At 40.7% G+C, this 25319-nt stretch overlaps 1 protein-coding gene across 1 annotated transcript in view; it reads left to right on the top strand.

Moving 5' to 3' along the window:
• The window catches only part of COL21A1 (collagen type XXI alpha 1 chain), a 113117-nt gene extending 90743 nt beyond the window's left edge, over window positions 1–22374 (top strand). The window contains exons 18-30 of the mRNA XM_081857570.1: window positions 1139–1183; window positions 1565–1618; window positions 5579–5632; window positions 7391–7444; window positions 8753–8824; window positions 10083–10118; window positions 11353–11397; window positions 11797–11829; window positions 15270–15416; window positions 15514–15568; window positions 16398–16598; window positions 19700–19777; window positions 21011–22374. Of these exons, the coding sequence (XP_081713696.1) occupies window positions 1139–1183; window positions 1565–1618; window positions 5579–5632; window positions 7391–7444; window positions 8753–8824; window positions 10083–10118; window positions 11353–11397; window positions 11797–11829; window positions 15270–15416; window positions 15514–15568; window positions 16398–16598; window positions 19700–19777; window positions 21011–21198 (1062 nt within the window). The 3' untranslated portion in view covers window positions 21199–22374. The remainder of the gene's footprint in view (window positions 1–1138; window positions 1184–1564; window positions 1619–5578; window positions 5633–7390; window positions 7445–8752; window positions 8825–10082; window positions 10119–11352; window positions 11398–11796; window positions 11830–15269; window positions 15417–15513; window positions 15569–16397; window positions 16599–19699; window positions 19778–21010) is intronic.
• The last annotated feature ends 2945 nt before the right edge of the window (window positions 22375–25319 follow it).

The raw sequence follows: 25319 nt of genomic DNA, 5'->3' as shown, positions 1-25319 counted from the left end.
GCAAGGAGATATAAAACAAGCCATGTGACCGGCTCACTTGTGGCCTGATCCAAATTATGGTAGCTGCCATGTGTCTTGGTGGTCATTTGAGTGAGTCACTAGAAATACAGTGTGGGGAGATAGTTCAGGGCAATATTGCCAAACCAAAAAGAAGCATTATAATCAGGTAGTAGAGACACTGAGTACTTTTCTCAGTATTCCCCTGCCAGTGTTCTTTGGTGTAGGAGGGAAGGGTCACAACGCATCCCCCAGCTACAGTGGGGGTGGGAAATGGGAATGAAAATGAAAATCCTCACAGGAGCAAGACAGGAATAACTGTCTTGTTTCTCAGAAATTTTCCAAATAGAAAAGTAAAAGATGACTAACCTAGCCACAACCGGAGCTTCAGATAAACCAGCTGTTTTTTAGATTTATTTTTTTAAAAAATATATTCTCCTCCAGGCCAGTATTTCAAAAAATGAAAAGGAAGTTTCATACAAAAAAACAAGAAGCTTACTGGTAGCGGGCTTTCTGAAACCAAGAAAACAAACAAAGTGCCATATACACAGAGATAAAACATTCATAAAATAAAATCCAATATAGCATTTGATAGAAGTGATATTTAATGCCAAAGGACTGAACCAATTTTAAAGTGGGTAGTATAACTTGATAGGTTAGAAGCAGAAGATACAAACTGTTCAGCAAAGTAAAGTCTAGGCAAGAATATTAATACACCTGTAGCTGGTGATGCGGAAATTAGAGATTTCAAATGCTATATTCTATATGCATTGTCAATCATTCTGGGCTGCTTCGTATGTACACAGTTCAAGAATCTTGTCAATTCACTGAGTGAGTTTGTACCCTGCCTTCTCATCATAAGGAGCAATGTGCAAAGTTGTCAGGATGCACAAGTTTATGATCAAGTGTGATTTTTCTGCTTGAAAATTGTGATGGACTAAGCAAATTTTGGGGTGCATACACACACAAATGTATCTTGCACCTCATGTTGCCTCATATGCATGATGGAAGGTGTGTGTTTGCCTGTTTCCATACCCGTATCTATGGGAACCCTGCACAGTAAATGTGTAAGCAGCCCGAAGTGACAACCTTAAATAATGTTGCTTCATTAACTTTCAAAATGTTTCAACTTCTTTTCAAGGGAATGCCTGGGATCCCTGGAGTTCAAGGAATAAAGGGAGAAAAGGTATTCATATATAAAATTATAATACAGCAATTTTTACACACACGCACGCACACACACACATATATTCTGTGACTGCATAAACTCTTTGGGTGGGGTCCCTGATGCCCCTTTCACTGATGGAAGACATCTGTCAATGGATGGGGAGGGCAAGATCCCTGAAACAGCAGGCAAGGTGTTGGGGGGAGGAGAGATTGTGCTGATATAACAATCTCCTTAGCACTATGCTGAATTCTAGCTCTTACCAGGGATACAGTCTAGTTTATATCCTTTAGTTTTAAAAGGTAATCATGGGTTGCCGCTGGTGTAGATGTAAAATGGGGTATTCTTTGGAATTCATATTACAAATACTGAATTTATTTGAAATTTGTTATTGCATTTTAGGGTGAAATTGGACCACCAGGACATGAAGGAACTAAAGGATCACCAGGGACACCTGTATGTCTGTGGTATTGTATTTTAACAGTTTTTTTTAAATTAAAAAATAGAATTATGGAATCAATAAGTTCATAAGACTGAATTAAGCAAAGGGACAAATGTACAGTATGGACTTGATAATCAAATCGACTTCGTTGATCATATTACTGCAGAAAATACAAACAATATTCTGTTTGTTAAAAAAAAAAAGTCTAGTGTTACAGTCCATTGAATATAACTGCACTAAATCAAGCCTCAAGAATTAGAAACTTCAGGTCAATACTGTAAGCACACCATTCTGAATTGTATTACATTTACGGTGAGTATTGTGTGTAAACTTCCCCTAAAAAGGGTAAGCTGTCTGGTATCCCAAAGATCCTTCGAAAGGCTTGCGTGTGAGCTTTCAAGAGGACAAATGTCACCCATTTATTTGGGAACTTGAAAGCGATTGTTTCCAGTTTATTAAGCTCTTTTATAACTACGAGGCGCCTCTGTTCTGATCTGGTAATAACTTCCACAAATGATCTCTTTTCCAGAGTGGATGGTATTAATTTTCAGCAGATGCTAGGCCTCATCAGTGTAGTTCAGAACTGATGGCAAGTGGTGCATCTTTCATTTTGTTGGTGGAGATGGTTTTGGAGGAGCTGGAGCTTTAGTCAGCTTTACAACTTGTGAATATGACTTCTGTTTGAATTACTCATACGATAGACTTAATCAGCTGAAACCTTGATATATATAATATGGCACTAAGAGATTGCTGTTGCGAGTATTGGAGACAGTGGCCTGGCGCAGACATCTTGCTGGCCACCTCCCAGCCTTGGTCAGCAGATGGAGCTGGGAAGCGTGCTGTGTGTGTGTTTATATGCTCTCTCTTCCGCTTGAAAATCACTCCAAGTCTTCTTTGCTTAGAGTTATATTGTTATGCATTATATTTGCACTGCTCCTAGCTCTCACCGGGGATGCCGTCTACTTCATATCCTTTAGTTTTAGAAGGTAATTGTGGGTTGTCACTGGTGTAGATGTAAGGAGGAGAAAATTCATGAAAGAAGAGGGGCAGGAGAGCAAGCTTGTGAGCTTGTGGCATGCTCCTAATCTCCTCATGTATTTAGGTTGCTAGCATTAACTCTGCACCAAGCCAATAAGGAAGCCAAATGGAGTGTAGGCTCTTGTGTGTGCTCTGGAGCACAAACAGGAACTTTGCATCAGAATGACAAAATTAGTTCACACGTGGATTGGAATTAAATTCTGCTCACAATTGTGGAAAGCTATGAGAAACAACCTAAGGCTTGCAAATTTATCCATCCATCCATCCATTCATCCTGCAACTCTTTCCATATAACATTGTCCATGCATGTTGCAGCAACTTGCCTGTCAACTTTTATTTTCCTGGAGAAAAATAGGAACAGTTTTCAGTAGTAAATAACGCTGAAGTCATGTATGTAGGCTGTTATGAGTTGGTGGAGGGTGGCAGACCCCTCTAATCTCTGGATCCAACAAAGGTTAAAAGCTAATCAAGACTTCTAATTCTGGGAAATAGCCAAGCTAGCTTCCTGGTGAGGTGATGGGGGATTAAGTAGGAAGGGAGATGGGTGGGGGCCCTTTCCTCAACAGATGAAGTCAGTTGCAGAATTTAAAGTAGCAGTGATGTGAGCCAGTGGAAAGGCAGTAAACTGGATTAAGAGTCAGAGAGCAATGTTTGATGTCTGTTTGAATCCAAGGCTGTGGCAATGGGAGATGCTGTGAACCCCTCCATCGCAGGCTCAGGTTGTATTAATGCATAAATAAGCCAAATATCATAGAGACACTCTGCCATGCCTTATTCCCAAAGGAAACACAAACCCCGGGTAAGCTGCTGGAAACAATCCCTGGAATCTCACACTGCTTGGAGATTGGGGTAGCATGCAACATGGACCTTAAATATCCCACAAGTTTTATATATTTTTTATTGTTAGTAATTGCTGTCTGAAAGCTTTGCATTGCCTGTGTTCCAGGTTTAGATCTGCCCTGTGCTGTTTTGTTCCAATATAATTTCTATTTTCCTAATGTCTTAACTGACAGCTATTCTGGTTCCTATAATTTTGTGGGATTCATTTCCTGGAGGATTCATTACTATTTTTATTACCAATTTAATTACCAAACCATTTCATTTAATTACCAGTTTATTCCCATTTTATTCTGTCTCTATTTCCCTTTTAAACATAGATGTACTCTCAATGCATGGAATATTTGAATATTGTGAGTGCCACAAAGGAAAATTGACCAAAATATAGAGTTGGTTTTTCCTTCTATTAGTCACACAGTTTGTTCCAGAAAAGAACAGATGGAAATCCTGTTGACAGTTTATATGTAATACATTAGGGAAATTCAGTAATAAATTATTATTAAGTAACAATTATCCTCATTATGGTTGCCAGTTTCAATAATTTATTGATTTATCTGCCACAATATTGGAAAAGGAAGCAGTGATGGCTAAATTATTTTGTTTTTACTCAAGTGGAAGCCTTACATATGAAATCTATTAAGTGATGAAACAACAATTTAATACATTTTATCTTATTTATTAAATTGTTGTTTCATCACTTAAGATTTCATACGTAAGGTTTCCACATACTCTGCAAGTAAAAGGTTTTTAGTAAAGTAGAATTTTCTCTTTAAAAAGTATAGAGAGCTACCTCTTATGACCTTGCAAAACTCACAGGGAGATCCTTATTTCAATTCCTTGTACTTCAGTTGTGTGATAGAAGGCAGAAGTGCTCAACACCTACTTAGCCACTGTCTTGACCCAAAAGGAAAGCAGTGCCCAGCCTGGGGATAACAGAATAAATGATGCAAGGAGGGAACTGCAGCCCAAGATAGCAAGAGGTGGTAAAGGAACACCTTGCTACTTTAAACAAAACTCATATCTCCAGGGACTGATGAGCTGCACGCAAAGATACTAAAGGAGCTTGCAGATGTAATCTCAGAGCCTCTTTCTATAATCTTTGAGAGGTCCCTGCAGACTGGAGGTGTGCACATATTGTCTCCATCTTTTTTTAAAAAAGGGGGGAGGGGAGAAGACCCAGGTAACTTCAGACCAGTCAGCTTGACATTAATACTAGGAAAGGTTCTGGAACAAATTGAACAATCTGTGAGCATGTGTTACTCAAAAACAAGTCATGTGAGACGAAACTCATCCCCCGCCCCCCGATAGAGTTACAAACTTGCTGGATCAGGGGAATGCTGTGGATGTAGTGTATATTGATTTCTGTGAGGCTTTTGACAAAATCCCCCATGATATGCTTGCGAGTAAGTGGGTAAAATGTGAGCTGTATGAGGTAACTGTTAGGTGGATTTGTAGATGGTTGACTGACCGAACCCAGAGTGTGCTTACTAATGGTTCCTCATCATCCTGGAAACAGGGGACAAGTAGGGTGCTGCAGGGTTCTGCCCTGGGCCCATTGTTGTTCATTGTCTTTATAAACAGCTTGAATGAAGGAATTGAGATGATGTGCATCAAATTTGCAAATGACACCAAACTGGGAGGGGTAGAAGATAGAATCGAGATTCAAAATGACCTTAACAGATTGCAGAACTGGGGCCAAACTAACAGAATAAAATACAATAGAGACAAATGTTAGATCCTGCATTTAGGCAGAAAGAACCAGCTGCACAAATATAAGATGAGGGACACCTGGCTTACTAGTAGTACATATGGAAAAGACCTAGGGGTCTTAGTGGACCACAAGCTTAACACGAGTCAACAGTGTGATGCAGCAGCTAAAAAAGCTAACACTGTTCTAGGCTGCATCAACAGAAGCCAAGTGTTCCAGTCAAGGGAAGCACCTCTCTATTCTGCCTCTACAATTCTATGATTCTATGAAGTATATGCTTAATTCTGTCCCTAAATTTTAAGATCAAGACACAGCTTGCATATCTATTAAGATTTGACTGGGCAGGCTCTCCCTCTGATATTTACTGGAGACTTTTATTTCTGTTACTTAGGGTCTTCCTGGACCTGAAGGATCATTGGGTTTACCTGGAGGGCCTGGGCCGAAGGTATGCTGTATGCCTCTAGGCTGAATGTTTAATGCCTTGGGATTTTAGCTTTTGCAGACATCAATTTTAAGAACGTGAGAGGGAATTAAAACATATAAGGAGCTCTATATGCTGTGTAAGCATATTGAGCTTAGTCTTTGGGAACAAAGTTCTGGAAAACGTGGCGACATCAGTAAATTAATGTGAGAAACGAATGCTTCTTTGGACACTTTATTGTAGCTTACGGTGGAAACAATAGAAAAATCCTTCCCACATTAATTGCATGAAGGGCTCCATGCACAAAAAGGGGTTGCGAGGCCTCACTTCTAGCCATACCCTTGAGGTCACATGACTCCTTGGTGCTGCCTCCTGATGTCCACATATTAATCATGTACAGCCCAGCTGACACAATCTGCAAAGGGAAGCTTGTCTGATCAGGGTACCAGCTCCTGGGCTGTCTGTGGTTTTCCCAAATCAGCATCTATGTTCATTTCCATGACCAGTAGCAGTTGGTGGCATGGTTGGCTTACCATTGCTCACCTGGCTTCCCAGTGCTGAGCTTTGCTGCCGGTTACTGAGAGCACTCGAGAAGAGGTGGCAAGGAGGCAACAGATTGGCTTAAACACTTTGCTTACATTCTTCTGAGCTCCCCATCACCTCAGTTGCTTGTCTCCCTAACTGGCAGTGACACTCAGTGTTGGGAAGCCAGGTGAGCAGCCCCACCTTGCTAGCCACTACTGGCCATGATGACCCAGGAATGGTGACATGGCGGAAGATTCTGATGAGAACAAAATTCAGGCTGTTTTCTCAGGGGAAGAACCACCAAGTACATTTTAGAGGTCCTTCTGATCAGAAGACAAAACCCTGCCATCATCCTCTGCTCAGATGATAAATTCTCTGTCGTACTTTTGTCTCCCTAGCCTCATATTGTCAAGGACTGAAAAATGAGGCAAGGGCCCATTAACCTATAGGCAGTTCCTCCAGGTAGACAGACAGCCTCTACCACATTCCAGGCCTTGTCGACCTATATAAGGCTTCAATTTTGTCTGGCTCCCTGCTGAGGAAGAGAATATTTCCGCCACCAGGTAGCTCTTTGAGCTCTTCAAGATCCTGATATTCTCTGTCCTCTATTTCCCCCTCCTTCCTATTCTTTCTGAAAAGAAAAGTTAATAACTTTTTAAAACAAAAGACTACAAATAATGAATTACCAACACATAAGAGAAATCCCCAGAATTAAAATAAAACAGTTCTATTTACTATTTAGTTGGCTAGTTTAACATGACATTGCCTATATCCCTTGCGAGCCTCAAACTCCCACAGAACTGGATAGTGGGTGGGACTAGGAAACCACATGACTTTGGGTCATGGCATGGGGCTTGCTGACTCTCACAGTATGTGAGCCCCCTTTTATTAATTAATGTGTGAACTTTGGCTATTCATTCTTCATTCTCTCACACACAAATGTACTCAGTCACACATATTCAAACCACTCAGTTCTCACCATTTTGCTACATTTTTTTGCTGTTGGAGATTTCCAAAAGGACCTAGCTCCACAACCATGTTAAAATGAATTGTGTCACTGTTCAGCCTTATTATACGTGGGGGAAGTAGAACTACTTAACAGTTCAGAATTCAAAAGCTTCAAATTTCTGCCTAGTTTCAGCCACAGTTTGACAGGTATTTTTTTTTCTTGTAAGTTAACTGTTTATGTAGGTGGTTCTCTTCCCAAGTGACTTCAATGGTTGCTTCATCAACCTGTCAAAATCATTATATTCACAGGGTGGCAAAGGTGAACAAGGGCCGCAAGGGAAATCAGGAGTGCCAGGTATTAAGGTAAATGTGGCTAAGATTCAATTTGTAATGATATCATCTTTGTGTTGAGAGCATCAATATAATGTTGTTCCGTACGAAAACTCAACTAGTGACTAATAGAAAAATTAACATTCTTGGTCTAAATCACAATATAAGCCTGCCCAGATTAGTTGATGAACTAACTTTCATGTAGTAGTTGGGAACTTGATCCATGGATTACACTATGATTGTGATCCAGTGGCTTATCCTTCCAGGCATGAAAGAGGAGGAGGGGAGAGCACAGGAACCCATGGTATGGTGTAGCTTGTGCTCAAAGCCAGAAACCATGGTTTCCTGCGTTGGTCCATTTCACATTTAACTGTAAGCCAAACAAACAAATGTGTGGGTTGTTGGAGAAAAGATCACCTCTGTTTTGCTCTTCCTCCAGACCTGCTGCTGTTGAGATCAGCCATTGTTTGGTTTAGCACAGGGGTCAGCAACCCGCCGCTCCGGAGCCGCATGTGGCTCTTTGTCGCGGCTCCGGGGCGGATACTAGCGAGGGGAAGAGGCCCATTTTGTGCCCCGACACTCCTCACTGTTTTAAATGTCGCAATGGTTTTGCGGCTCCCAGTTTTTTTTCCTTCGGTCCAAGTGGCTCTTTTTGTCTTAAAGGTTGCAGACCCCTGGTTTAGCATTACATCTCAACCTGACCTCATGGAATGAGACAATCCATGAGCCTTGGTTCAGACATAATATTAAGCCAAACCATAGCTTAGCTCACAAACGGCATGGTAGCAGCAGGAACAGAGGAGTAACAAAGTGGCTGTTATCTTTTCTCCAGCAATCCACATATTTGCTTGCTTGTGCCAATACATGGTAACTGGGTCTATGTCTTAACAGTCCTTTGTTCTGACATGTATAAACACCTATTCAGTCAATCAACATGGTTGTCTGTGTTGTTGTTGTTTTTTTAAAAGAAAGATTGCAAAACAGGTTATCTTTACAAATGTGTATTTCCAAACCACTCTTTGCTGAGACATCCCAAATGTGGAGGCTGGAGTTATATACGTAGGGGAGAATAAGAAGACGAAGGAGGTACAGAACCCTTCCTTCGCTCACCAATGGGCAGAGCTGCTCATAAATGGATTATGAAAAATAGTTCAATGTCTTTGTAAAATAGTTCAATGTTTTTCTTAATTTAGATTAGTATTTTCAGTGGCTTAAGAAAAGCTTAACAGCAAAGCAAAATATTGGTGATTTTTCTTTGGTACATATAGGATGGTTAAAGCAATGCATACTTTAATCATTCATTATATAATCTCAGATTTATAGAGCTGTTGTATTATTCAGGGAGAACAAGGGAGACCAGGTACTTCAGGCGAACCAGGCTATCCCGGGATACCTGGCACACGGGGTTTAAAGGTATGTCTGCTGCTGTTTAAAACACTGTGATATATGGAATAACTGCTAAGTGGTTTGTGTTTTACAAGCACCCTGATAAGAGTAATGCATGGTAATTACCTTTACCTTATGAGAACTAGATAACAATTACCCCCATTCAGGATCACAATTTCTGAGTCTGTTGCCAGTTTCCATGCTTGTTCTGCTAACTTGTATTAATGAAAAATAGACACAATCCTAACTATACCTCTTACTCTCTGGCAATACACTTCCTTAGTTCCTGTCAGTTCTTTCAAAAGAAGATACAAGAACAATCAAGGACTGGATTATATATGGTTTATAATCAAAGACTGTGAGATACATGCCAGTGGGTTAATTTTCACAGTTTATTTTATTATAGATTTATTTCATAAAATTTATACACTGCTTGATTGTGTGTGTGGGGGGGGGGGACCCTTTACCTTTACAAAAGGTAAAGCAGTAAAATCAAGGAAAATTTACAACCATAGTTCAAAAGATACAAAATACTAAAACAGATTAAAATTACCTCAACATTCTAAGCATCTGGGTAGACATGTCTAAACAATAATGATTTTCATTCAAATTAATTTAAGTTTATCCGTGCTAAAGAAATGAAATAGGGACCACAGACAATTAAAATAAAAGTTTTTCTTTATTATATAACAGCTAGTAAAATTAAATGAAATATTTAGAAAACATAACTTTTTGGGGAGGGAGGACAATGACAGCATTATGCTTTTCCCCCAATTTTATAAATGATACATGTGTTTTACTATCTACAATATTACTGACATTTTGTGTTTTACTCTTATTCATACTTTTTTTAAAAAATATTGACCCATAGAAATCAGTGCATTAAGAGGACAAGGATCAAAGAGAAGCACAATTGATTATTATTTTATCACAAAGAAACAGATAGAGGGGAAATTACTGACTGAGATTCTAGATGAAAGTTGTCCATTCTTGGACAGTTGGATTAGTGAGACTTCTAGTGGCCATTATGTGCATGAGATTGCACAGTGCCTTGCCACAAACATAAACACACTTACATTAAGATTTCTGTTCTCATTTTCTATCACAGGGATCTTGTGTAGTTGGAAAAAGCCTCTGTGTCTGACAGTTTGATGTTTTGTGACTCTAGTGTAGTTACATATATTATTACTTATATATTATACTTGTGTGTTGCTTTTATTTCACCTGTGTTCATAATCATTGTAACTTACATTTCAATAGAAGTTGTTTTTTCTCTTATTTTCAGGGAGATAAAGGAAACATTGGGGAAAGAGGCATCCAGGTATAAACTTTTCAACAGTTAAAATAACTTGGAATGCCTGCTCGCTGTAGATAGTTCACTCTATATGGCATTAATATTTTTAAATGAAAATAATTACTCTTAAAAAAATGTCAGAGCATGGTATGTCCCACAGACCAAGCAGTAGCCAATGTGGTGTCCTCCATATGTTCTTGGATTCAAACTCCCATCAGCTCCTCAGCTATAATGACCAATAGTGAGGGATGATGGGAGTTGTGCTTCAGCAACATCTGGAGGGCAGCATGTTCGGTACTCCTGCCACAGATCACATCAAGCATGCTGAATTTTCCTCAGCATCATGGTGCAGTCATGGTGTTTGAATAAACCTCGATATAAGTAGTCCAAACCCTGATCTAAAGGATTAACCATATCAATCTGAAAATGAAAAGTTACGATCTTATTACAGTAATATTTTTTAACTTAAAAAATGGACGGAAACATAATTCTTTAATAACCCAGCTAGGTTTGGGTTGATTTCTAAAGGAGAAATTAAGCCGCTACTACTCAAAACAAAATTTAGTTCCTAAAGGCAGTTGAGTAAAACAGGCAATTTATCTTCACCTTCATGGAATATTTGACCATTGTAAAATAACAGAAGATTGACTGAAGGACATGCCAATTCTTGATCAATGTAATGTTTTGTATGTGGTGCTGCCTTTCAAGACCAAAATATGTCATATACAGAGCTATTTTTCTAGGAAAAGAGGTGCCAGAACTCACCATGAACACCTCCCTTGTTCTCTTATAATAGCAATGGAGCCCACCTGAGAGGTACAGGAACTGAGTTCCTGTGAGTTCCCCTTGAAAAAAAGCCACACATATCTTCAGTTTGCAATTCAAACAACTGGTTTTCATCTCTAAAGCACTAAAGCCTAGTTCCAGGACATCTGAAGGATGCTTGCCCCAAGATTACTCTGCCTATCTGCTTGATGGCATCAGAGAGTATTTTACCAGTCTTTCCACCTTTGGCAGTGAGGTTTGTGGAAAAAAGAGACTTTTTTTGTGGTGGTGATACATCTCCTTGGAGATGATAACACCTTTACATTTCTGATGTGTTGGTTGTTGTTTTCTACAGATAGTGGATGTATTGTATGATTTTGGCTTGTCAATTGCCAGCTGTTTTGAAGTATTGGGGGAAGGGGCATGTTAATAAATGCAAACCACACACTTTTTCATATAATTAAAATAATTATTTTGTAATGCCTCTTTTTTAAAGGGTCAGAAGGGAGAAAGTGGCAGATCAGGTACTGCAGGCCAGAAGGTAAAACTTTTTTCCTTTTGAAAAGAATTGACAAAAATTGCCTCATTACCTTCCTTTAGCAAAAGCACCTTCTGAGCAGAGTAATACTAATAGATCTGGAGCCAAACAGGGCACATATCTCTGAAATAGGGTGCCCTTCTTTCCTCTTCCTTTAAAATTACAGAGTGAGTTTGGGGAAAATGTTTTGAGCCCTTAGATAACAGCATCAATAAATATTACATATCACTAGATGCTTGGCTAGCATGAAGCTGTGTTTTGGAGGGTATTTCTCTAGCATATGACATTTTAATACAATATTTATTTTTTATATAGTTTAGCCTTATGTTTGTAGATTTGAAACAGCATAGCAATAACTCAGCATCCGTTTATTAATATCTTCTGAAATTGTGATTCCTAAAGGGCGACACAGGATTAACTGGAGTTGAAGGACAGGTATGTGTTTGTGTTGCTGTTTTATATGCCCCAACATCTGCTCTCCCTGTCTCTTTGACTGCTTCATTTTAGCATACATTTTGTGCTGGCTGTTGGTTTTAATTTCGTTGTTAAAAATACTTTTGAGTGCTTTTTTTAAAAAAGCCAATAAAAAAGCAAGATACATGCTTTCAATAAATAATAAATATGTTGCCAGGTCACAGCCTCTACTTTTCAGTATTATTATTTGATTGTTATTTACGATGATTTTGAATAGTTTTTGATAATTTATCATTTGTATGCTGTGTAAGTGAATATAATATATCTGAAGGCTGTTTCAGATGGTATAATTCACATGTGCTCTGTGTTTTGCCTTTGTTTAATCTGCCCTCAGAAATATGTTCAGAACAAAAGGGATTTTTAATTTTTTTTATCAACTTAAGGATGTGTAGGGCGAGGGAAGCTTTAACATTTTATAGAATTCATCAGGTAGAATGGAAAGGAAAAAAATGTTCAGCTATGTGCCAAGCATGGTGACTTCCAATTGATTGCAGAATGTTCACATTTAAAAGTTGAGAAACACATTCCTGATAGTGGGACATTGTAGACATAGCAGAAAGTAAGTGAAAAATACTAGATTTCAACAACTTTACTAACAATCCTTGTAGCCGGAAGTTAGTCAGCACCTAACGTTAATGGTGATATCCAACTAAGTCATACTCAGAGTAGATCTATTGAAATCTATGGGGTTAAGTCCATGTTCGTTATTGTCTGTAAGGTTGGAGTTAAGCGCATGTAATGAGGCTGGTGGAAGCTGATTTCCCTTTTTCTATGCTCCCCACAACAGCTTTCCTGGCATTTGAAAATGCTCCACTGAGGGTCAGAGGACCCTCTTGAATGGGTGGTTTGTGCTGCTGGGGATTGAAAAGGGATTCTTCCAATATCAGCTGGAGACACCTTCCGTGACTGGAGCTTCCATTCATGGCAATTGCATCCCCCTTTCTTTTAAGTTCACAGCAGCCTTGCAATGTAGGCTAGGCTGAGAGACAGCACTGGACATCTAGGGAATGGCATAGTAGGCTTTAAACTTAGTCTGATGCTGTGTATACTCTTAAATAAATATATCCTGTGCATTATTAAGTTATGGTTTTATTTGCAGATTTTATGTCAATATTTTTTGTTGCAACTTTTTAAATATGCAGGAATCTTTTAATGCGCAGTTCTGTTTTGTTTTCAAGTCAGTAACAAGTTTAGCATTTTTAAAAAATGCATCTCTTTTTGTCTCGGCCAAATGGTAAAGGGTCACTAAGAAAGGTCACGGACAGGATGTTGCTAGCTATTAAAAGCCAAATAAACACTTCTGAAAAATATACTTTCAGTAAGCTTGTTGGCAAATTCTACAAGCTGTTAGTTTTCATTTACAAGCCTCACAGTAAAAACTCTTCTTTTTGGATATAAATACAGTAGTTCTAAGACTTTTCCACACTGGCAAATGAACAGTAAAGAGGACAAAGACTGTTGGCCAGTACCAGAAAGATAACAGAATCTGTTATTATTACTGTGGTTTTTGTTTCTGCAGAAAGGTTTAAACTGTGTTAAATTTGTTTTGCCCTTTGTTATTTATGGATGCTGCACAGGGGACCAAAACGCTGACAGTCAGGGTATAAATTGCCTCCATAAATAAATAGCACTCATTTTAATAGCGAACACAGATGGTGAGTGCTGACAGGATTGCAAACAAAGTGGGAGACTTTGGATGAATCGGCATGTTCAGAAAAACTTGCAAAAGTACAAGGAAGCTTTTTTCAAAAAAACAAACAAACCAGAAACAGAAACAAGAGTCTAATGAAGACCCGAGCATGCTCAGTAACAGTGGCATATATGGGGAAACAGAGAATGTGAGGGGTTGGAAGAGTAGAATCACTTGTTTTCAGGGAATGACCGACTGGAACCCTGAACAGAAGCACTCCTTGTAGAAGGAAGAACATACCAAAACATTTTTTGAATGCAGGCACCACTTGTGTATACATACATTTGCATGGCTTACATCCATTTGATAAACAGTCAGTGCCAAGGGGGCTAAACTAACTAATCTGTAAGGGGCTACACTGGCCTGGTTCTCACATTACTCTTATCTGTGGTTTACTGAACCGCCTTTAACCCAAATTTGCATCTGGGGACCCATATCTTCTTTTTACCATACAATTGTATGGTGGTAGTGCTGCTATTGTCACCCACTTTAGATTAGACTATGACCCTGCAGTGGTCTCGACCTACTAGCTGAAGACCAAAGATTAATTTGAACATCTGAACCTAGCCCAGCAGCTTTGCTGTGGTTTAGTATAGTAGCCATGACAAACCACACTCATAAACGATTATTTGTTTTTGGTTAATAAACCTTGGCTTACGTTAACCATGACTTAGCATTGTAAGCAAATTAGTCCACTGTGTACAAGTACCTCTTCCTCAGAGCTTTTTTTAAAATGTTCTTAATGTCTCCTAAGATGCTCTTCAAATAACCACCAGGTGTCTTATAAGCAAAAAGTCTGTATAAGGTCTGCCAACCTATTCCTGTCACATCTGTGGCTTTGCATTATTCCATTTGGCTAGAAAATTGAAATGGGGTTATTATACCCAGCTAATAAGATATATTTGAATAATATAAAAGCTATAAAAAGCCATAGCAAAACAAAATACAGAGGTTGGGAATGTTGTAATGATTATAGAATCTAATCCATTGTGACTGAAGTGGCTTTGGCTTTATTTTTAAAAATTGTAGAACTCATTGTAGGTCACAGTCCAGCATAGAAGTTAAGCACATTTTGAGCCTGTGGAAAAACAATGAGCTTAAACACAGGCAACTCACTTTGATGAGGCTTTGTGGCTTTAATTATTCCCCCTTTATTAACATAACTTCATTTAGTAATGTCCCCTGGACACGATTAATTATCTCAGTGGTTTTCCTTTCACAGCACCTGTGCCTCTGGGTTTTAATCTTTTCCAGCTTCCATGACAGGCTAGGTGGTCTCCTGTGGTTACTTTAATTGGCACATCATGAAAAGAGTCCACAGGGATTGTAGAGAAAACAATCCATTTTCTTGTTCTTGCACCATTCAGGAATGTTTAACATTGACTTAGTGTACCCTTCCTCAACCTGGTGCCCTCCAGCTGTTGTTGGGCTCTCAACTCCTATCAGTCACCCCCATTATATCCCATTGGACAGGAATGATGGGAATTGTAGCCCAAAACATCTAGAAGGAACAAGGCTGCGGGAAGCTGGACAAGTATATGAAATGGTTTCATTGGGATTTCGATGTTACTGCATACACAATTAGAGAAACTTGCTAATATTTTTTTTCTTTTTTGTTCATTCATATTATAGCATGCATTAAAAAAAATGAAAACATGCTCACCCTGAGTTGTCAGGTGTTTGCTATTGCAGTTATTACCTTTGATTTCAGAAAGGCGAGAAAGGAGATCCTGGCATGAGTGGCTTCACTGGGCAGAAGGGAGAACCAGGAGTTACTGGTTTGATTGGCCCACCAGGCCCAAGAGGAGGACAAGGAGAGAGGGGATCTCCAGGAACTCCAGGGGCAGATGGAAAACCTGTATGTATGCCGCCTGAGATGACTTTTTTCATGCTGACCAATTTCTTTTCAAAAACGAGCCCATGTCACCTTTTTAATGCTTCTCTGTTCAATTTAGGGAAGAGGCTTTTCTGAAGAATTTATTCGGCAAGTTTGTGCAGACGTGCTGAGAAGTGAGTCCCCTTATTGATTCACAGTGCTGCACTGTAGTCACCTTGCTGGGATGCACCTCTGTGAGCTTTAGGACATGTGCCTAAATTTCCTACAATGGGGTGGAGAATCTTTCTGGCCCAGTGAGCCAGATCTTTATCTCCCTGCATACCACCCTTGGGGGCCAATCTTGACAGGTGCTTGGCACATATCAAAGTTGATCTGTAGGCGTAAGGGGAGATAGTTGAAAGGGCTTGCTCAGCCCTGTGCACAAGGCTTCTCAAATGCCTGAAAACCAGCTGATGAGTGTTTGGGAAGCCCTGCATGCAAAGTTGAGCAAGCTTTTGGCAAGTGCCAAGTGTAGGGGTAGCAAGGTTTTTGCACAGGGTTTGGGAAGCAGGGTTTGGCAGTTCCTGCAAATCTCCTTTTGTTCAAGCCCTGCTTGAAGTCATCATATATGACTTCAGGGATAGAGCAGGTGAGTGTGGCTTGCCTGGAAGAGCATTGCAGGCCAAGTGGGGAGACCAGGTTGGCCAAATCTGGCCTGTGAACTAGAGGTTCTCCACCCCTGCTCTACAGTGTGCAGAGATTTAAAGGGAATACATGTTGGGGCATGACACAGTCAAAACTAAGGAAATTTAAATATGACTGATCTCAAGGGGTGAGCATGTGCATAAATCTCCCACTGTACTAAGTGGAGCTTTTTTAATTACTTGGCATAACAAGATCTCAATTTGACCAAGATACAATAATATTTTCAAACAATTTGATTTGGTTTGGGGTTTGGTTAGCTTTGTGTATTGATGGTGAAGATCCCTTTGGTCTAAGCATTTTTATCTGAATTCCCCTTAGCCCAGTTGCCTACAATACTTCAGAATGGGAGGCTACAACACTGTGATCACTGCCAGTCTCGTGGCCCTTCCCCAGGGCCTCCTGGTCCACCAGGCCCACCTGGCCAAGAAGGTCCTCGAGGATTTCCTGGCTTGCCAGGAAATGATGGTGTTCCGGGCCTGACAGGAGCTCCTGGGCGTCACGGATCACATGGACCAAAAGGTAATTGTCTGTATGCCTCATGAAACAAAATTCTCTTTCCAGCCTAGAGATCTGTACTGAATAGGAATTGAACTGGAGGGTGTGAAAAACTTGAGCTTGCACATTGTCAGTCAGTAGGGGCAACATGCTTAGTCACAGGCAATCCATAGAGCCTCCAGGTTTCATTATCTCTCCATTCTCAATCTGGCTCCTCTTCTTCTCTTATTAAAAAACTCAAAGGGATTGAAGCTGCCTTATACTAAGTTCATCTAACTCAGTGTGGTCTACACTGGTGGGCAGTGGCTCTCTAGGGTTTCAGAAGGAGAATTTTTTGTTATTGCCCACACTTTAATGGAACTAACCATGAAATAAGTCTGTAATACGATTGCTATTCTATAGCTTGATCCTATGCTTGGAAGTATATCTCGCTGTCTCAGTGGAGCTGAAACCCAAATAAGTATGCATATTTGGAAAGCTACCTGCAGAGGGATTTAGGGCCTTTGAATTATAATCTTCACCATACTGTCTTCACATCAGGCACAATGAATCAGCAAGTTTCTACAGAGCTGCTGCTTTAAACATTCTGATTGTCTTTTACTAAAGACAGTGTCTATTTTAGTGAAGGAATATCTTACCCTCCACCTAACCAACTGCTAAAAGAAATGTAGATTATTTTGTTTGCCCCCTCCCCCAAAATACGTTCCATGAACCAAAAATTGTGGTGAAATGGTTGCACATAGCTCTGCTTACCATTAGTAGGAGGATTACATTAACACTTTAATTTGAAGTGCATGAAGGTTTACATTTCCGAATCCTGTTCCTTTCATAGTTCGATCCTATCATATCCATTAGGATACTAGGAGGAAGGTCTAAATCAAGAGAAATGAAAGTGTTACTATCTTTTAAACTGTCACAGCTTGGGCTTTGTTCGTTTGCCCATTTTATTGACAGGTGAATTGATCAAATAAAGAAATAGTGCTTCTGTAACATTGCTTCAGGCATTGTCTGCTGTTGTGTGTGTATTCATTTGAACTGTACAGTTTCATATGTACAGTTTTTCTAGGACATTGGCGGCTAAACTTTTTTTGGCTCAGGGACCACATGAACTCCTCCTGAGGGTCACATGGCAGCAATGAGTGTGGCTGAATGTAGGTGTGACCACACCCCACGCTCCTACTTGAACACATGCACACCCAGCTAGGCAGCCAGTTCTTTATGCTAATCAGCTGAGAAAGAGGGATGTATCATTCCCCTCTATTTGTCACATCATGATCAGGGTGCTGGGCTCTACATACCCCAGCGTTGTGTCTGTTTTAAATATATCTATATGTAATTATTTGTTGCTACTGCCACCAAATTTGGTGGGATCAGGGGAGGAAGGAAAAAAAATGCTTTGGTAGGCTGGATGAGGCCCCAAACTGGGGGTTCTAAGGGAAATTTGGGGACAGATTCATTCTCCCCCTGCCCTGTTAATCTTTATTCCACCTACTTGAGGAATTGGGTGCATATGTTTTAAGCTGGAAAACCTGGGAAATCTGCCACTTACCCCATGAGAGCTCTTTTCTTCATTAGCCAAGAGAGAGCAATTATGTGGAAAGTATATTTGATGAAAGCAAAACCACTAGAAGCTATATTTTTAATCTGTTTAAAGAGGTACTATAAACGTCTGAACCAAACCAAACCATGAACAACCAAAAACAAAACCCAACACCATTAAAACAGCCCAACCCTATCAAGGAACAAATTTTTACATATGTCTACTCAGAAGTAAACCCCAGAGTGCAGTGGGGCTTACTCTGAAGCAAGTGGGTGTAGGGCATGCATCCCCAAACTTGGCCCTCCAGATGTTTTGGGACTATAACTCCCATCATCCCTAGCTAACAGGACCAGTGGCCAGGGATGATGGGAATTGTAGTCGCAAAACATCTGGAGGGCCGAGTTTGGGGCTGCCTGGTGTAGGGTTACAGCCTGTATATTATATTAGATTCTAGTAGAGGCCTACTTACCTTTTATATGAAATATTCCCCAAGAGTACTGAGATTCTTATGCAGCAATAACAATGTTCTTATTCAGTAGCTGTCATTTTTCTCAAAGTTTTATGTACCAATGTGCTAATTGTGTTCTTAAAACTTGAACCTTCTTCTCCAATGGTCATTACATGAACTGAGTACTTTTTCAGTTATTATTGTTGCCTTTCTTTTCTACTTTTACAGTTTTTAAAATGTAATATATCCATGAACCACTAGATAATTTTAAGCACATCATTAATTGAAGTATGTGGTCTGAAAACATAAACAGTAATTACAATGTGCAGTGTGGATACAATTTTGTCTGTTTCACATTTCAGAATTTTTATCTGATGATCATCTGTCTTCAGTGCATGTGAAATTTTTCACACCACTTATGATCTTAGCCTCTTTCATCATGATAGTTATTTTATTTATTGTGTTTATATTCTGCTCTATCAGAACTGTTTCCTTCATTTGATCCTCACGACAATCCTGTGAGGCAGGTTATGACTGAGTGTGAGCCCAGGGTCACCCATTGAGCTTCCAGTTGGGATTTTCACTTCAGTCTCCTGAGTCCTAGGGCACAATTATATCATATGTCGCCTCTCTAATTCTGCCTTTCTATCCTTAAAAAAAAGTACCATATACTCCTGATGCATGTTGACACACTTTGTTCCTGAATTAAAATTGGAGGCACACTTGATTTTTACAGGGCCAAAGGATATTTTTATAATGTGAAACTTACCAGCACTCAGAAAAGCCCATCACTCCATTTCTGCAGAAATTACTGATTTTGGCACATCTCTGATTGGCAGGAGGTGACACCAGAACAGTGACTCAGGCAGACCTATGGACAGCCTCCTCTGAGGCTGCAGAATTCTGATGCATGTTTGCATGCAAAGTGGTTCAATGGTCAAATCACACCCAATGCAGAAAAGCAGCATAATTTTCCCTTCAGAATCTAATTAGATGGAGGCAGGGTGATAGTGTTCAGTCATGCCAAAATAGGAACTCTGAGCTTATGGGAATTTTTTTCCCCCAGTACACCGGTATGTCTTAGTGCACACTTTGGGAACTACTGACAATATGTATTTTATGTCTGGCACTTTACAGGACTACCAGGAAAAAATGGAGCTAAAGGAAGCCAAGGAGTTGGGGTCCCTGGGATGCAAGGACCTCCAGGACCTCCAGGTATTGTTTGGAGAAGCCAGAAAGCTTTGGAGCTAACGTGCTCTAAGATTGCACTTCTTAGCTGACCCTTTCAAAGAGTCACTTACGTTGGCTTTAGTGGGACTTTTCCACAGAAGCAGCCATAAGTACTGTGGCTTGGAATTTAAAAATCAAATCAGTAGATCATCTTAATGCATCTACATAGCTGGTTGTTCCTCAGGGAAAAGCTGGGATGAATTTTAAGTAGGCACCTTAGTACCAGTATTGTAGCTGCTTTCCTGATTATCATTGGGAGGGTAATCCAGGGGGCAGGTGCTGCCACATTAAAGGCCCTGGTCTTAGTGGGCACAAGGCTTGGAAGCTTATGGCACTATGAAAGGTATCCTGCCCGAGGATCAAAGTGACTAGGCTGGAGTAAACAAGCTAAGGTGCTTCCAGAGGTAACTATGTCCCAAGTTGGACAGGTTTCCACATAGAGGCATAGTACTGTAGAGTTGGAAAGGGACCCCAAAGGTCATCTCATCAAAACCCCTGCAGTGCCTCTTGGCAACCAGTGCTGCTCTTTCAGCACAGGTTTTATGTACTGTCAGTAGGGCAATCCCTTCTTTCTGCAGCATTCTGCACTAGCTACAGTGCCCAGGCTAACCTTAAGGAAAGCTCCACATAAGGTTGCATTGCAGTAATCCAGTAAAAAACCAGTGCCTCAACTACCAAAGTTAAACTATCCCAATTCAGAAACAACCGGAGCTACCACAGTGGTCAAAGCTTGCAGAATACACAATGAAGCTACCTGGGCCTCCGGTGACAAAGAGGAAACCAGGAGCATTCCCAAGCTACATATCTGCTCCTCAAGGAGCAGTGTAACCCCATCCAAGGCAGGCTGCTGGTCTATTTATCTGATCTGGGAACTGCTCACAAACATTGTCTTACCAGGATTCCATCTCACTTTATTGATGCACATCAAGTCCACTGCTGCACCTTAGCAGAGCTCCAGTTCTTTTTGCTCAGGGATGATGGACATCAGCTTTCTGGAAGATGCTCCTGTGCCACTACTAGGGCTGCCTGGGTGGCACAGACTCCTCTCTTACTGCAACAACCAAGGCACTTTCATGTGTTATTCACGTCAGCGCCTTTAAACCTAAAAAAGTAAATACTTAATCAGGCAGGGTGGATCATGCTAGAAATCTTTAACAAATTGTAATACCTTATCGGCACTAAACACACTCCATGTATATATTTCATTTATTGTTAAAGGTCCTGAAGGTCCACCTGGCATAAGTAAAGAAGGATATCGTGGAGAACCTGGGAAGCCAGGTAAAGATGGAGACCGTGGAAATCCTGGAAATCCTGGACAAACTGGACCACCTGGCATCTGTGACCCGTCTTTATGCTTTAGTGTAATTGTAGGAAGAGATCCGTTTAGAAAAGGACCAAACTATTAATTTGGGATGTGTTAGTGGCAGACTAGACCTGGTGCTTGTCTTCAACAATCTTTCAAGTCTCAGGAAGATGACTGGCAATAATCCTCTTTCCCAGAAACTAAAGTACCTCTGATGTGTAATGTAATATGGCAAAATATTCCATATTAAATTCAAGACTCTAAATATGTGTTGGGCCTATGGGCTGATCAAATAACATGCTCCCCCATCCAGTTAAGCTTAGTTATCACTGTACATTTAAATACAATGAAACCACATAGTTGTCTTTTATTTAAATCCCATTGCTATCAGTCATGACTAGCTTTATCTGGATTGGAGAGTGAATTTTAACTGAATGATACTGTTGAAGTCCATTGGCAACACTGCTGGAAGCCGGATTGGGTCCTCGATGTTTCATGATCAGCTGTATACCACTGTGAAGTATTTTCTACCCAGCCTAAATATGCAGCATCTGAATTTTAATGGAACATGGCTGGTTTTTATTTTGTTTGTCGATTTCATCCATTTGTGTATGTTTCATATTTTTCTGGTTAACAGTTTTCTTTTGAAAAATGTATGAATCCAAGTCTTTTTTTTTAATAAAAAACAACAACCCCCATGTTGTCCTCAAAATAACCATGCAACTATCCAATTATACATTTCCATCTACAAGTAAAGAAACCTCCAGAGGCACCTTAAAAAACTTTAAAATGCATTTTTTATATATAAAAAAGGTTTCTAATTATATTATGGCCAGTTTTTTTTATCATACTGTTGCACAACCAAGCTTAACCATATTTAATTTTTTTCAGCTGACTATAGAACTGGGTGTTTTTGCTATGCTCCATAGGACTGCGGTTGTCAAACAAAAGTTTACAAGCTGTGCTTTATGCTTACTACATAACTACAGTGTTCTTTATGCTGCTTCTTTGTACATTTTAATTAAGGCATTTCTGTGTTTATTTTGTAAAACAAGATGCAATCAAGAAGCACTGCTGGCATCCTAATAAATTCAGTTGTACAATTTCTATCCGAAGTTGACGCTATTTTAAGCTTTAACGCAGAAAGTCTTTTATTGCACCTATGCAAAGCTTTATAACTGGCCTTTTGTTGTTGTTGTTTTCTGTCATTATTAATATGCTTGACATTCAAGGTAAATTTTTTTTAAAAGATTTTGTGGTAATAAAAGCAATTTTTCCACTTGTTGAGTTGAGTTTTTATTATTCGTGTGAATTATGTTCTACAGAACATTATTCGCCCAACTGCATACCAACAAGATAAAGGCAACAATGTCCAAATTGGACAGCATTCTGCTCACACAAGGCCTGATTCCCCCTGGTAGAAACAACAAACACTGGTAACATTAAAATCGCAGACCACGCCCCAGTAGGCGCTACCCTCAGGAGAGGAAGCACAAACTACCCCCATCATGGTCCTTCAGCCCCATCCTAACCACAAACCAACTAGCTAAAAAGAGTCTCTTCAAAAGTACTTTATGGACAATGATGTGGGTGACATACCCCCCCCCCCGGGACACAATGAAAGCCGTCATCAGATGAGCCTGCATAAAGGAGAGGGCATCCCTTAAAAAACAAAGCTCCTCAAAAATGGGTAAATTAGAACAACAAATTACAACCATCTTATCAAACTACAAGCAGGAGCCAAAAAGCTGCTTAAACTCATAGAACGAAAAGGAAGGGAAATTGACTCTCTAGAACAATGATTAACATCCTATACTCTAAACAACACTTTTACAAATATGGAGGGAAGAACTCCAGTCTATTAGCAAACAGATGCAGGAAAAAATAACTCAAAACAAGAATACATTGCGTCACTAAAAAAAGACCGTAACATAACATTCTCTGCCAAAATAAATAACCTCAGAATTTGCTGAATTTTACTCCAATCTGTACACCTCCCGCAACCCACCTGAACATCCCCACAACAGCATACCCATTTCTCTAGAACAAACTAAAGAAAATCCCCACAACACTGAACAGGTTCACACAGTCCATGCTTAAATCATGGAAGGGAAAAGTAGGCAAATTATCGCAATGGCTATCCCCAACCCCATCCCCACTAACCCCCCTGGCCTATCGCCCACTATTCCAACATGTAGCACAAAACCTCCAGATAAAAACCTGGCAAACCAAAGGTCTACACCAGGGGTCACCAAGGTTTATCTTGCCTGGGTCAGATCGGTCCCGCAGAGATCCCTCTGTGGGCCGGATCACGCACTCCCCCGATTTTCTCCCCGCCGCCCGCCTGCAGACCAGGCAGCTCCCAGCTGTCCCCAGAGCTTGTGGAGCAGGCAGCGGGGAGAAGCGCTCTTCTCCCCGCCGCCTGCCTGCAGACCAGGTCCGGGGACAGCGGGAAGACGCGCTGCGCCTCCCCGCTGTCCCCGGAGCTTGCGGGGCTGGCGGCGGGGAGAAGCACGCGTCTCCCCGCCGTCAGCCTCCAAACCACATCGGGAGACAGTGGGATGCCGGTGTTCCGCCTCCCCGCTGTCCCCCCGACCTTGTGGGGCTGGCGCTGCGGCTCTCCTGAAGACCCCTCTCGCTCTCCAGGCTTCAGCGAAAGCCTGCATTTGCCCCATAGGACGCACACACATTTCCCCTTCATTTTTGGAGGGGAAAAAGTGCGTCCTATAGGGCGAAAAATATGGTACATGCCATCTTAAACAATCCATCAGTAAAATCAGCAGCCACTAGGCCCTTGACCACCTTTGAAAACCTCCCGACAGTAGGGGGACACAATATACAAAATGCTGCTCCAAAATCCCACAGACCCCCTTGACAAAGCAGGTAGTAAGTCTGCAGAAATACAGAGAAAGGTTGTGTGAAGTGGGGAGAGTCCTTTAAAGAAGATGGGCAGATGGTGGGGGGAATTGAAGAAGAGAGGAACCAGAGAGAAAGGGGAGTTGTAGATAAACTGCACATAGCCTAGAAACAGGAGTAGAAATACGCTATGAGCAAGAAAAAGCTGTACAGGCAATGGAAGACTGATTGCTGCAAAGGAGCTGTTTCCATAGAACCAGGGGACCATTTTGTCTGTGGGCTTCAAGTCTGTAATTACAGATTTGTCAAACACTGAAAGTACGATTATTCAGTCCGATTAATATTTTTAAATGGGTTTCTGACAGGTGCTATTTAATACTGATTGAGAATGTTATTGGTGCAGTTAGTTTGGTTAAAAATGCATAATTATTTTTTAAATTTTCATCGTAATTGCCACTTCGAATGCAAATTTATAGAATACGCAGTGAAGAATCCAGTTGAATCAAGCTCTGGAGCTGTCCAGATATTATGCTTTTCTCAATTCTGTTTCTTAAAATGTAAATCCTGCATTTTCAAATGTCAGTGTCTGGATGCGTTTTTCTTTTTCTGACCAGAGAATAAAAGGTACTTGGCATAGATCCTTTGTGCTCCTTCATATGTGATATCCAGCAGATGGCAGCAGTTGTTCCCAATAATAGCAGTTGGGGGATTTTGCAGAGGAAACTGATACAGGCTCTGATCCAGTTTACGAGCACATACCAGATTGGGGCCTGCAGCTAACTTGCTCTTTCCCCTCTGAATAGCCTGCCATTTTTAATATAGGTGTGCTAATCATAACAAAAATAGGTTGGTCTTGGTGATCTTATTTGTGTGCAGACGGGCACATAGGCGCCGACTCCATGGGGCTTGAGGGGGCCCGAGCCCCCTCAAAAATTCGTTTGGGGGGGCTCCGCCCCCCCAATAATCTCCAGCGCTCCTCCAGCAGAGCGCCATCGCCGCCCCTCCCCCAGCCCAAAATGCACAGGGAGGCGCGGGCTGCATGCCTCCTGCCCTCCCTCCCGAGCAAAAGCTCCACCCAATTTCCTTTGGAGCTGATTAATAGGCGCAGCACGCTCTCCCCTATTCGCTCACGAGGAGGCGGCGCCACTTTATTTGCATATTCATGAGCTTATTTATTATTCATGAGCTTTCCCGGGCCCCCCCAATATTTTTTATAAGTCCGCGTCCCTGGACGGGCATATCCATTAAACAGAACTGCATGATTGCAAACTTGCAGCAATCAGTACACGAATAATGAAGCCTATCCTTCTTCTTGCCATACTATCAACCTCACTACACAAAAACACAATGCGAAAGGCCAGTGGTAGT

The sequence above is a fragment of the Podarcis erhardii genome (assembly GCF_964252035.2).
Source record: "Podarcis erhardii genome assembly, chromosome: 3".
Lineage (NCBI taxonomy): Eukaryota > Metazoa > Chordata > Lepidosauria > Squamata > Lacertidae > Podarcis > Podarcis erhardii.
Note: the sequence above shows the minus strand (reverse complement) of the source record. Positions and strands in the feature narration are given on the sequence as shown.